This window comes from Populus euphratica, unplaced genomic scaffold (genome assembly GCF_000495115.2).
Source record: "Populus euphratica unplaced genomic scaffold, PopEup_1.0 scaffold25.1, whole genome shotgun sequence".
NCBI classification, from domain to species: domain Eukaryota; kingdom Viridiplantae; phylum Streptophyta; class Magnoliopsida; order Malpighiales; family Salicaceae; genus Populus; species Populus euphratica.
Genome location: NW_011499851.1, coordinates 164,539 through 178,081, shown reverse-complemented (window position 1 = coordinate 178,081; position 13,543 = coordinate 164,539). Strand labels below are relative to the sequence as shown.

General features: G+C 30.5%; 2 protein-coding genes across 2 annotated transcripts; one reads left to right on the top strand and one right to left on the bottom strand.

The window, feature by feature from the left end:
* The first annotated feature begins 2,509 nt into the window (after window positions 1-2,509).
* Window positions 2,510-3,528, top strand: LOC105121359 (uncharacterized). Its single transcript, XM_011019950.1, has one exon. The coding sequence runs from the start codon at window positions 2,908-2,910 to the stop codon at window positions 3,406-3,408; it is 501 nt and encodes a 166-aa protein (XP_011018252.1). The 5' UTR covers window positions 2,510-2,907; the 3' UTR covers window positions 3,409-3,528.
* A 2,544-nt stretch (window positions 3,529-6,072) lies between these two features.
* LOC105121358 (vacuolar-processing enzyme) lies at window positions 6,073-11,734 on the bottom strand. Its single transcript, XM_011019949.1, has 9 exons — window positions 11,170-11,734; window positions 10,676-10,840; window positions 7,964-8,120; window positions 7,666-7,751; window positions 7,366-7,565; window positions 7,149-7,197; window positions 6,838-7,047; window positions 6,556-6,762; window positions 6,073-6,457 (listed from the first exon to the last, which is right to left on the bottom strand). Exons 1-9 carry the CDS (start codon window positions 11,395-11,397, stop codon window positions 6,275-6,277), a joined length of 1,485 nt encoding a protein of 494 aa, XP_011018251.1. The 5' UTR covers window positions 11,398-11,734; the 3' UTR covers window positions 6,073-6,274.
* Window positions 11,735-13,543: the final 1,809 nt, after the last annotated feature.

Below are 13,543 nucleotides of genomic sequence, written 5' to 3'. Positions count from 1 at the left end.
AGGCAAGATTATTTTTTTCAGGGATTGAAAAGAAAAACAAATCTAACAAAAGGACAAAACATCAAAAGAATAAAGAGAAATTATAAAAAACAATTCACCATAATTTGGATTAAATGATGAAATTGAAAACATCATAACTTTTATAAAAGGATTAAGAAAAGAAATTAAAAATTAAAAAATGATCAAATTAAAAAAAAAATATACATGATAAATTAGAATTTAAGGATTAAATTGAAAACAAATAAAACTTTAACAAAAAAATTAAAAAAATTAAAAATAAAAGAGGAGCAACTTGCATTTTTAAGATAAGAAAGAGAAAAGAAGAAGTAAAAAAGTCGACTGAAGACAAACCATCCTACCACCATCGACAAAAGTCATTCCAAAAGGAAGAGGATGTGGTGGAGCATCCAATGACATGATAAAAGAGCATTTTATGCCATCGGGAGACACCACAAATAGCGTTTAAAGGGCACGAACACCACTCATATGTTGATGCTTGTATCACACTTGCCATAAATTTTTTAAAATTAAATAATATTTAATCGATATTAAAAGAAACAAATTACATTTGACCACTCTAATGGTATACTTCTTAATTTACTATACATGAATAAATAAAAAGATAGGCATGCCCCTCTTCTCTAGTGTTATAATTTTTTAATTTTTGGTGCATTAAAATCATTTTACTATGCTTAAAAAATGCAAAATACAATTATATCATTAGACAATCTTTTAATGACTAATGTGTCATATGAAAAGATAAAAATAACTATAGAAAAAAAAGCAAGTGGCTTTTTTAGAAAGACAAAACCATCATTTTATTATTGAAATGAATAGTAAATTCAGTTTTGATGCACAATGTTTTTACCTTCCCTTCTATGTGTGTGTATGTTAATGTTTTTTATACATATATGATAGACTCAAAACACTCAAACTTAGCAGTCAGTCAAATCCAAAATAATACGGGTCTTAAAGACATGTCAAACCCATGATACTTGTACTTGGCAATCAGCCAAGTTTAGAATAACATAGGTCTAGCAAACATGTCGAATCCAAAATTGTTAGATATAAACTTGTTCAAAATAATATGGGTTTGCCAAGCATACCGGACTTCAAATACTTGGACTTGACAATTAATCAAGTTTAAAGTAACATGGATCTGACAAACATACCAAATCCAAAGAATTTTAACTAAGACTTTATGCATAATCCTAAATAATCCTCTATAATATATGTGTTAAAGACGTAATAAACCGCCATGCATTTCCATCTAGAATAAATATTTATACAAAGATAGTTATTTCCTTATGCTTATAAGTGTATATAAGGTCCTTTAAGGAACTTGCTATACTTATTATCTCATTAATGATATATAACAAATATTTGATTCCTATTAATATTGTCCAAAATAAAGGATTTGCCAGCTCTTTAATTTTTATGGAAACAACAAGGTTCAAATAGTATAAATACTCTTTAAACTATCCAGGTAAAGGGTTCATAATTTCTTATCTCTTAAAATAAAAATATTTAGATTACAAATCATTAAAAAACTTAAAACTTAAGAATAAATATCTTTGTTCTTAGAACTTAAAAATATTTTAAGTTATTTAATATATTTCCCAAAAAGATGCTAATTTTATCATTAGAAGATCTTTAAATCCTCTGAATTGGATCTATTTTTACAAATATTTAAAACTTTTATTATAAGCCTGAAGTTTCTTAAATTAAAGAAAAGAAGTCAAAATACTGAAGACATAACTATTATTCTAAACACTAAATGACTTTTTATTTATATATTCTAGATTTTAAACATCATCAAAAGTAGATAACTTTTAAGCTTTTTTTTTTTTTGAAATGATAAGGTTAAGAGGTATAAATATCTTTTGAATCATCCAAGTAAAGGATTCATAACTTTTTATCTTTTAAGATAAAAATATTTTTATTTTAGAGCATTATCAAATTCAAAGCTCAAAAAAAAATATTTTTATTTTTAAAATTCAAAATTCTTTTGAGTTATTTAATATCTTTCTATAAAGATATTAAGTTACTGTTTTAACATTTATTCAGAAGTTTTATGGTAAGCATGAAGTTTCCTAGATAAAGAGAGAAGTCCATGATCATAAATATTTGCCACTCTTTTAAATATTAAATAATATTTTATTTATATATCTTGGATTTTGTTACAGATATCATATTCATTTGTCGGTGAACAATCTGGACATGCTTTGGTTTGTTAATGTCCACGCGCATATAATTCAATGACATGTTTCTTCTCACGGCGTTTTGAATTCTAACCCCTTTTATTTTTTAATTTAAAAAGCTCAATCTCAAAGACTTATTGTTTTTTTTTTTTTTTCCAACTTACGAACTTTCTTGCTAATTTAAAAACAGAGTACTGGCGGTACGCATCTTTCGTTTCTTCTGGATTTGCTACTGACTGTCAAGAGCAAGTTTAGTTCGATATTAGATATTTTTCAATCCTAGACAAGTCCAAGAAATGAGTGAGTGGCCATGATCGAAGCTACCCTTCTTATCGTGTCCAATACCAAATTCCGTAACGCAACAAGTACACAGTTTTGAGCCTTCCAAGTTCTCATGGTCCACACGGCACAGTTTCAACTCTCCAAGAGGACCTCGACAATTTAAGAGTCCATGGCCCAGACAGAGAGAGAGAGACTAGAGAGCATGCCCCGCCTGGTGGCAACTTGACTCTCCATACAGAATAAACACCAGAAACAAAAGATTTCGAAATCCAGTTATTTCTGTAACTGGACGCCTCTAAGTCGCCAAAAACCCATTTCCTAGTACTTCATTTCAAGGTATCCCATCTGTAACTGGACGCCTCTAAGTCGCCAAAAACCCATTTCCTTTTTTTTTTGTCACTCTGATCAAATTCCATCGACAATCATGATCAAGAGGATTAGAGGGTTCAGGCTTGGACGCAAGAAACTAGCAAGATTCTTCAAATGGATCACCCAACGCAGAAGAGAGCCAGCTCGTTTGTGCTCCATGGACCACCCAAGAAGGTCCTGCAATACCATTTCCAAAATCTTGGACATGGCTCGATATTTTACACGTGGAGCTAAAACTCTCTGTTTTCCAAATTCGGATCCGGGTTATATCAAATTGGGTCATGCGAAACCAATGGAGGTACCCAAAGGACGCTTGGCTGTGTACGTGGGCGAATCAGATGGAGACACGAGGAGGGAATTGGTGCCTGTCATTTTCTTCAATCACCCTCTCTTTGCAGAGCTATTACAGAGAACGGAGAGGGTAAACGGGTATAATCATTCGGGTGGGATTACTATACCGTGTGGGTATTCGGAGTTTCAGAAGGTAAAGATGAGGATTGCCGCCTGGGAAAGTTGCCATACTAGCATATGGAAGAGGCGTTATAAGTATTGGTGATATTTAATGTCATTGGTGGGTTTTGAGCTTGCACTACAAATATTTTTATCATCTTTTAATGAAAATTAAATTCCATTAGTTTTCTGTGAATAGATGAAATAAAATGATTGCTTTTAGTAATTCTTTTTTTCAATCCTTTTACTTTCGTTGTTTGTCGAGGTAGAGAATTTTTTGGGCAAAACCATCTAATTAACCAAAAAAAAATACTAAAATTAATGGTGAAGTTATTATAGTATTAGAGAGAAACCATCTAACGTTTATTTAGAATTAAGTTTGGTAATTTATTTTACTTTTGTAAATATGAAGATTTTTGCAATGTCAAAAAAGAATTATGGTCATTAATTGATGTTTGGTTTGATAAAATAAAATTTATTTTTATTAATTTAAAATAATTGAGCCTTTGGACCAAGTTTGAATTTGAGACAAATGTTCAACCCCTTTGTTTTGCAGGAATTGAATTGAGCAAGTAGGGAAAAATGTTTATCCTTCTTTTTTGCGGTCCTTTCAATTTTTCACATTACTTCATTTAATTTCTTCTTTTTCAAATTGATGCTTTATCATTGAGTTTATTTGAAAATAAACTTGGTGATTTATTTTAATTGGTTAAATATGTGAATTTGATGATATCGAGAAACATTATAACGCTCAGTTAATGCTAAATTTAGCAAAAAAACAATAGTTTCATTGATTTAAAATCAGAGTTTTTAACCCAGCAATCGACCCAGCCCAAGGCCTGGGCCATGGGTTTTGTCCAGGTCATCGAGTTTTGATCGAGTCACCCAGGTCAATCCTATTTTTTTAATAAAACAAAATGATGTCATTTTAGTTTTAAAAAATAATCAATAGATTGCAATCAGGTTTTTGACTGGGTCTTACCAAGCCGCTTAGATTTTTTACTTCCCTTATTTTTTCTTAAACCTGACCCGATTTCAGCCTTGGACTGAGCTGGGTTTTAAAACTATGCTCTAAACAATTAAAGCTTTAGAGGTCAAATTTAAAAATAAAACAAATGTACGACCACATTTTTTACAAGATTAGTGACTAAATATAAAAGAATGAAATTAAAAAAAAAATTAGTATAAAAAAGAATAAAAAAACCGATGCAATCTGAATTAACATATCATACCGATGATCTAGGTTATGAGTTTGAGATCATCGTTTTAAAAAATTACAAAATTTTATTCTTAACAAATTCAATGTTATATGGTGAAATTAAAAAAAAAAGTAATTAAAAGAATAATAATCAAATTAAACATAAAAAATAAAAAAACAAAATGATGAGTTATAAAATTGAAAAGCAAAATTAATTAAGAAAATGATATAAAAAATAGCAAGAAAAATAATAAGAACCAAGTTTTATATAAAAATAAAATAGAACCAAATGTGAAGGGGTTGAGATTAAAAAAATAAATAAATAAGTAAATAAATTAAAAAAATAATAAACAATCAAAAAATAAAAATTACAATTGAGAGGATAACTTTCAATTTTGGTTTGCCCAACATGATTTCCAAGAAGAGAGACAAGAGAGGGGAGAAAAATAAAAATTTAATCATGACCGAACCACATGAATAACACAGAGTCATCGTCTTCTAGGATTCGTCGCCATTCAATACTTAAGGTGACATCATGGGTGGCCATTTTTATTGTCAAGAGGCATTGCACGTGTCTTCAAAAGAGTATGGTCGTCTCTCCCATGCCATTTCATGCAACACATATATCAATAATTTTTTTAATAATGTTTTAAATTCTAAAAAAATATTGAATTATCTTGATTCTACCTGAAAATTACAACAAAATCAAGATGAAATGACAAGCCCTTAAACACAAGCCAAAAAATATTAAATTTCAAGGGTAACTTAGAAATTTCAACTTTCAAATTAAAATAAAATTTCAAAAACAACCTCCATGAAACCAGATAAATAAATTTTGATTTTAATAGCTACTTAGTAATGTTTATTATGTAATAAAAATATTATTTGACAGAGATATTCCTTGTCAATTTAATAATGACAATTTTATCCCATGAAAAATACTAGTAACTTTCAAACCAAGTTATTTTATTTTATAATAACAAAATAATCATGTCACTCTATGAATCTTTAATAAAACGTAAATGTATATGCAATAAAATACACTGATATATTTTGAAAAATAATGACCTCTTCTAGCTTTTTTTTTAATGAATACATACACATGAATCTTATTTTATCCGTACAAATATACTGTTATATTTTTTATAAAAAAAAATTCACTGTAATCTAAGATTGATTAACTTTTCTCCAATTAATTAACTTTTCTCTTAAATAAAAGGATGTAAAAGGGATAAGCGAATAAGTGACTTTTGGGCTGCAAACATCTTCGTCGAAGTGACCTTGAATTAAGTACATCTGGGCTTTGTTAGGAACTCTCGGTTCACTGCTCCTACACGTTTACACTGAATCTCGGGCTTAGACAAGATCCACATATAATATTTCAAGAGAAAGCCCAATTCATAAGCTCATTGATGTCTTATTGATAGTAACCATCTGGTCTCTCATAAAGGGTCATTAGAACTCATCTCCGTAGCCAAGTTAGCCCCTTCATTTTTGTTGTTATGATAAGATTAATCTGGTTAGCAGTTCCTCAGAAATCCTAGACATACAGGGAACCGATCTCGAGTACAGTTTTATGGGAAAACAAGCCACACATGCATAGAGGTTGAAATTTATATTGACAAGTAGTGAGGGCGAAAGCCCTTTTTTTCCCACAAATATCACCCACTAAGAACACCTGGGGATAGAAATGCTACTGCCGAGATAAAGCATCTAACAGTATGTACAATAACATATTCAGCATACTGAAAGCTAATTCCAGATTTTCCGGCTATTAAGCACTGTAACCTTGGTTTGAAGGATGCATTTCCCCAGCATCATGGCCACTACAAGCGGCCACACAAGCTTCCTCCATGGAGGCTAGAGAGACGCCACCATTGCAAATGTTGGCAAATGCTCGCATGTGTTTCATTCCATACTGAGTCAGTGATCCACAATGTGTTTCAAACAATCGAACCTACAATTTGCGAAGTTCACATATTGCTAGTAATTAATAACAAAATGAATGCGCAGCAAAGAAAAATAGACTTGAACAGAGCATTGATGCTATGTTACCATTGATTTTAAGCATCTCCAGTCATCTACTAGGGGCGAACCGGGTTCCCTAACAGATTTAAGGATGGCGGAACCTTTTTTTGGTCCAAATAATAGTGTTCCGATCAATTCCATGCTGCTGTCCAAGTGAGTTCTATGCCTCATTGTCTCTTTAATCTGATTGAGGATTTGGGTCTTCTTTTCTGACCCACCTTCAGCTCTTTTGTACTGCACGACCCAAAATAAAATTATGGAGCTTGAGGACATATAAATTGTCATGCTCAAACCATTTGCTGCACTTACCATTTGCCAGAGGAAAACAAGCTCTGCATCTCTCTGGTTAACAACATTCATATGCGCACCAATGTGGCCATTGTTTGGAGGGAAGTTTACACTTGCTGGATCGAAACCTTGATACAAAAAAAGCTTCTCTCCTCTGAGGCTTTCGTTCCCATATTGCATCACATGGGATCCAGAAGTGAATGTATTGTAATTGGAAGTCCTCTCTTTCACCTGCATAAACAAAAAATCACGCGTTACGTTAGCCCTTTAGCAGTAACAAATTCAAATTAAGCTGTGTAGAAAGGCTCGTTTGTGATAATTGTCGGCATTACCGAATGATATTGCTGCTTAATTGTTTCTTTCTTCAGATTGTGTGTTTCACTGCAGGAGAAGGGAGAGTTAATAAAAAAGAATAACGCTGATAAACTATTGATTACCTCGGAAAGGGACCTTTATTAATTGTGAACTACTACCGTGGAAGAAGAATGAACTGGTTGGTTTATGGAAGCAAGTGATGAGTGGGACAGAAGGAGCCAATAGTATACACACCTATCTTCCATCCAAGCAACACTGTACAAATCCCCTAAGCAAGTGACATACTCCGAGGGTGGAGATGGATCCATCCCAGGACAGTAAGTTCCCCAGCTACTCTCTTCCGCATTTGATGCTGTCGTCACGTAAATGTTTATGGCCTTAGGAATGATCCCTTCGAAGATGCTCCCACTCTCGCAAGCTTCTATATACATTACCTGTCCGCAACAAAAGCTTGTCAGCAAGCAATTGTTTGTAAGTTGTCTCGGCAGCCTATAGAATCACTAATTATGATATAAGAATAAATGGTCTCTTTACCATTTCTTTGTAGCTCCCAGATGCATGTTTCTTCTTCAGAACCTCGATGAAATCCATTGCATATAGAAAAGGCATATTTGGCATTCCTGTGTTCACATGGTATAGGCCAGTTATGCATTCTTTCCGAATTAAACCTTGATTAAAACCGAAACAAAGGAACAAATTTGAAGTGAAATGGATGATGTTGCTATGGTTGAACTATCAACTGAACTATTTACGACCAATGTCAAGACTACTGGCATCTTGAAGGCTAAGAAGCGAAGCAGAGCAACATGAAAAAGGCGGAAAAATTACTTACCAAGAACTCCAGGACCTCCATGATCAGAATAGTACAAGAAGATCCTGTCATTGGGCTTGCTATCCACAACCTTGCCACTTCCACCCTTGACAGCACTCTTGTTCCCAAGAAGTACTGCATACAGATTCTCAGTATTAACCTGTTCGCCAGTGTAATCCTACCACAAAAGACAACGCATTTCAACTGTTTAAGTGAAAATTTCACCGTTAAAAGCCAAATCATGGCTTATAACTTAAATTAGAATAATAACTAATTATCTCAATTTAACCTTTAGTCCACATCCAATCAGGTGACCGGCTATCAATAATTAAAAAATAATGTGGCCAAATTGACTAAAACCACCTCACTGTTTATCGATAATTCCTTGATTATATTTTTCTTTTTTCTTCAGAAATCAGAAAACCGTGTTGTTCAGTTCTCCATTTTGCTTCAACTAGTAGGAGTTGAGAGATTCACATCACACACACACACAGGCACTCAAATATTGCTGGTAGTAGTTCATGACAAGCTGCCAACTGATAAGAAAATTGATGGAGAGTGTGTAAAAATATGATAATTTAAAATGATTTTCTCTTGAAAAAAATTAAAATAATATATTTTTTATTTTTTAAAATTTATTTTTGATATTAAAAGCTTAAAAAAATATAAAAACACTAAAAAAATTAATTTGAAGCAAAATAAATTTCAAAATTAAAAAAAAAACAAATCATAACTCCCTCTTAAACAGTGATAGAATAGCAGCAATTAAAATAAACATTAATCCACAGAGAATATAAGAACTGTAATTCAAGAAAATATTTTTTTATCTAAAGACAAGTCCATTTTCTAATCATAGTTTAATATACTGAAGTAAATCCGAAAAAGGTTGTCCTTATCGTTTTAGATAAATATTTTATAAAATTATGTCATATTCTTTGGATATTTCGGATAGACCAATAAGGTTGAATTACAAATCTTACAAAGAACGCATCTTGGATGCAGATTAAGGTTAGCATCACAGAACCAATCACTATCAATTACGAATTTAGGATGGAACATGTCACCCAAAAGCTTCAATGATTAATACTAAAAAGCCAACCTTAACCACAGATATTATGATAATTAGACGCCATTCATTTTCCCCTCTTCCGTTCTCCTATTAAATGATATCTATTAGCGATATATATATATATATAATTGTGATTGGGTTAATTATTTTTAAAAAAACATAAAAAAAAAATTTAGATATTATTAATATTTTTTTAATAAAAAAAATTAAATTATATGGCGATGACTCAAAATAATATAGTTGGCTTTGCGAGTTCAAAAGCAATCTAGAGGACCCTTAAGAAAGTAACTTGACTTTAAAAAAATTTCATCATGATATTTTTTTATATTAATTAACTTGAATCAACTCGAGTTAATATATCAAATTCGTGACTCAAGTTATGAGATTATGATACCTCATAAAAAAAAATAATAAAGTCTAATTTGCAATTAACACAATGTTGAATAATGAAATTAAAAAAAATTAAAAAAAGACCTAAAAAATAACCTAAGTTAGCATTTTAAATTTGCTACTCAGATCATAAGACCAAAATAATCTCTTAAAAAAATTAAAATAAATTATAAAATTCAATTCTTAATTAATTCAATATTGCAAGATGAGACTAAAAAAAGAGTCAATTAAAAAAACATAAAAAATAACCCAAATCAATATATTAAACTTATTAATCATGTCATGAAACCGATAAAAATAAAATTAAAAAATGACCAAATTTAACTTGGATTAATTTGGTAAATCCACGACTCTAATCATAAAACTAAAATAACCCCATAAAAAACAAATCAAAATCAATTATAAAGTTCAATTCTCAATCAATCTTATTGGATCCAATGTTAAACAATAAAATTTATAAAAAATTTAATTACAAAAATAACAAAAAATAATCCAAGTCAACCCGTTAAGGAGTATTACAGGTTATGAAGTCAAGATAATCTCATAAAAATCAAACCAAAATAAATCATAAAGTCTAATTCTCAATTGAATACAATATTAAATGATGAAATTGAAAAAAATTAATTTTAAAAAAACCAAATCAATTAAATTAATTAGTCAAACCTGCAACCCAAGTCATGAGGCAGGAAAAACCTAATAAAAAACAAATCTAATGTAAAATGATATAAAACTGCAATAACTTCTTAGAAAAAAATTAAAGAAATAACTTGATTTAACTAAGATTAAAATAACAAAACTCGCGAGCCTGATTGTAAGATAGATCAAAATATCCTCATAGAAAAATAAATCAAAATAGATTATAAAATTCAATTACCAATTGATCCAATATTAAATAATAAAATTAAAAAAACCTCAATTTAAAAAAAAACACAAAAAAAAACATTCATACATTCTTAGAACCTAAGACTAAAATAATCTAATAAAAAATAAATTATAAAATTTAATTTTTAATTAATTTAATATTAAATAAAAAAATTAGTTAACACAATTAATTCAACAGAGCTTAGTAGAATAATTTAATAAAAAATAAATATAATATTAAAGAATAAAAAATTATATTGTTAAAAAAGTCAAAGAAAACAAATGTTTTTTTTAAAAAAAAAACCACTCCAAAGCATACAGGATTCAATGTTACAATACTTTATCCATGTGCTTCAGTAAATAAATAATAATTCAATAAGCAAGCAGTATTTATTTATTATACATGTGGTTACCTTAGGCACACCAGCATAAACATCATCTCCTTGTGGATGGTTGATGATAACTCCAGGTCTTGGGTTAAATTCATGCATGGCTATATCATCATACATAAACACCACTATGTTCTCCTCTTTTATCCCGCCTTTTCTTAATAGTTGATATGCATGGCAAACATCCGCCTATATATGTGTATCCACCATCAATGATCAATATGAATTTCACATCCACCGAAAAACAAATAATAAAAAAACACATGCACTACTGTAATCAAAGTAATTGCTACTGTCTTTTAATTATAATATTAAGAGAATCTTCCAGAAAATGATAATGATTATTTTTTTGAATATTTTTTATTTTAAAATATATAAAATAATATTTTTTTCCTTAAAAGATTATCTTTATATTATTATATTAAAATTATCTATATATTAAAAAAAATCAAAATTAAAAAAAAAATCATTTCAAACAGTTCTCGAACAGTTTCTGAGCTTATTTTAGTGAGTTTCACCTGATGCCTGTAATTTCCATAACCACTCGAACCGGCCACAAGAACCGCCCATCTCGAGCCAATTTCTTCACCATCATCATCGACTTCTGGCTCATCTTTCCCTGTTGGCATAAGAATCCTTGGTTCCACCGGGTTCAACCGGGCGGCTTGAACACTCTGTACATGTAGAAAAGACAGCATCGCAAGTACTAAAATAGCAGACAAAAAATAGGCCTTGTGGGTCTCCATCGGAGAGTTGTTGACCTGTTCAAGAATTATTGATCACAGCAACAATGTTCAAGAGCAAGAACAAAACCTAACGAAGAAGAAAAAGAGCCTGGAGAGAAAATTAGGGGGAGCTAGCAAGCCGCTGGCTGGAAGAGAACCGGTGAAGGGGTTTATAAAGTGAGGCCGATGGGCCGATGTAAGATGCCATGCAAAGCGAGGGGTTGACACGTAAGCGAAATGGCTAAAGAATGGTGGGTCCCACTGAGTGGAGGGGGTGTTTTGATGGCTGCTGTGTTGTTTTCATGTTGTTTGGAGTTGTGTTAATCAATCTTTTTGCTTTGCTTTTCTTTTCTTGTGGGCTTGGCCTTCAGGTTTTGGAGACAGGAAAGTAGTTTTCCTCGGTTCAGAGAGGAAGGGTTTTGAGGTTAGGCCGGCTTTTGTTGATTTTTGTCCCTCTATTTGAGGGAGGGAAATTAATAAATTGCAGACAGCTCACTTATGAATAATATATTACACTAACGAGAGTCAGGACTTCCCTGTTAGGCTAGCTGTCTTGAGCTTTGGTCACAAAAATAATAACCTCAGCGGCGGATGTACTCTCTCCCCTGTTATTCGAGCAATAAATTTACACCATAGCGAATAAGATTTTCATGAATTCCCCGTAAATCTTAACTTGGATTTAGATCAGAAAGATAAACTTAGGTCTGATGATTTTGTCTTAATATTCTACATAATTATATTTATATTTTAACATAAACTAACTACAATAGAAGGAAGGAGATGACATGTTTTTTCCCTGAATAATTAAATTCTTGGCATTCTGTTGGTATTTTTATACACAAGGATGATATATCACTACTAAAAAACATTGTTCTTAATTTTATTCGATGATTTATTTTTATATTATCAATGGATTTAACCTGTCGATAAGAAAGTTGTGTTAATAATATTTTTTATAATTGTTTTTTAATTTTTTAACCGAATCATGATGGGAAACTACTATGATTCCTCTATTTATTATATCAAACCAATAACATTTAAATAAAAAAATTATTATATTCACTATAATAATAGAAATCAATTAATAACACAAACTCCAATGTTATATATTTTTATTCCCTCACCATAATCTTAAGTATAAAAGATATGTTCATCGATAAAATATTTGTTATAATACTTCACTTTTATTTTAGGACCTACTTTTATTTTAGGACCTAAATATAGTAAATTCAAAATACCATTAACATTCCATCTCAGTAGATAAACCTTGTACAATATTAAAACTATTAACTTTTGTCACTATTAACATTTGAAGACAAAAGGTGCAATGGAATTAATTTTTACAAGAGATACGAATAATTAAGCCGTGTTTTTCTGTACTTTTGATTGCTACTGGTGGCAATAAAAAAGATATTTTATTATTATTTTTTAAGATGAAAGTTTTGTTATTTTCCATACAGTATAAACATGCTAATTTTTCATATATGCTTCAACTAAAATCATTCCATACATGGAAATAGTCCATATCAAAGCTGTTTTCATTTGAAAATTATATTTCCTTGAGAGATTATAAGTTTTGACCATAAATAAAAATATTAACTCCGACCTCATACATATATATGGTGGCAAGTTGTAAGGGACTAACATGGTGGAATGTGAGCCTTTTAAAAGGTGTTATTGTTGGAAAATGAAAAAGCTTTGGGTTTAATTATAAAATTATAATTAAGGTTTAGACATTGTCACCTGATATTATAGTTACTAGAAAATTTATGGTTTGTAAAGATATGAGTAAGGGACTGATTATGCAAAGAAAAGATATATAACCCCTAGTGCACTCTATTTGAGATAGACTGCATTGTTGTTTGATTATTTTTTTAAATTAACTTTCTATTCATCGGTCTTTTTCAAAGGTTTAAGACAGATCTTCTTTTGTTAGGAAGTCTTTGTCTTATTAGGTAAAATCCTAACTGTTCTAAAATCTAAATTTTAGTATCGCATTTATTTTATTCTTTATATCCTTAATACTTGATGGTGTACTTTATTATATAATTATACACCCTTCAAATATTAAAGTCTATATCTAAATCCTGGTGCAAAATGAACAAAATGATTAGTATAGAGTTTTTGATATTTTGGTTAAATTCTAATAGGTAATCATAAACCGGTT

Excerpts from the sequence above, each read along its gene's own strand:
- LOC105121359 (XM_011019950.1), top strand. The coding sequence starts at position 2,908 with ATGATCAAGAGGATTAGAGGGTTCAGGCTTGGACGCAAGAAACTAGCA.
- LOC105121358 (XM_011019949.1), bottom strand. The coding sequence starts at position 11,397 with ATGGAGACCCACAAGGCCTATTTTTTGTCTGCTATTTTAGTACTTGCG. Across the intron at positions 8,121-10,675 it reads TTTATGCTGGTGTGCCTAAG|GATTACACTGGCGAACAGGT; the intron begins GTAACCACATGT and ends CTTTTGTGGTAG. Across the intron at positions 6,763-6,837 it reads TTGTTTTCCTCTGGCAAATG|TACAAAAGAGCTGAAGGTGG; the intron begins GTAAGTGCAGCA and ends TGGGTCGTGCAG.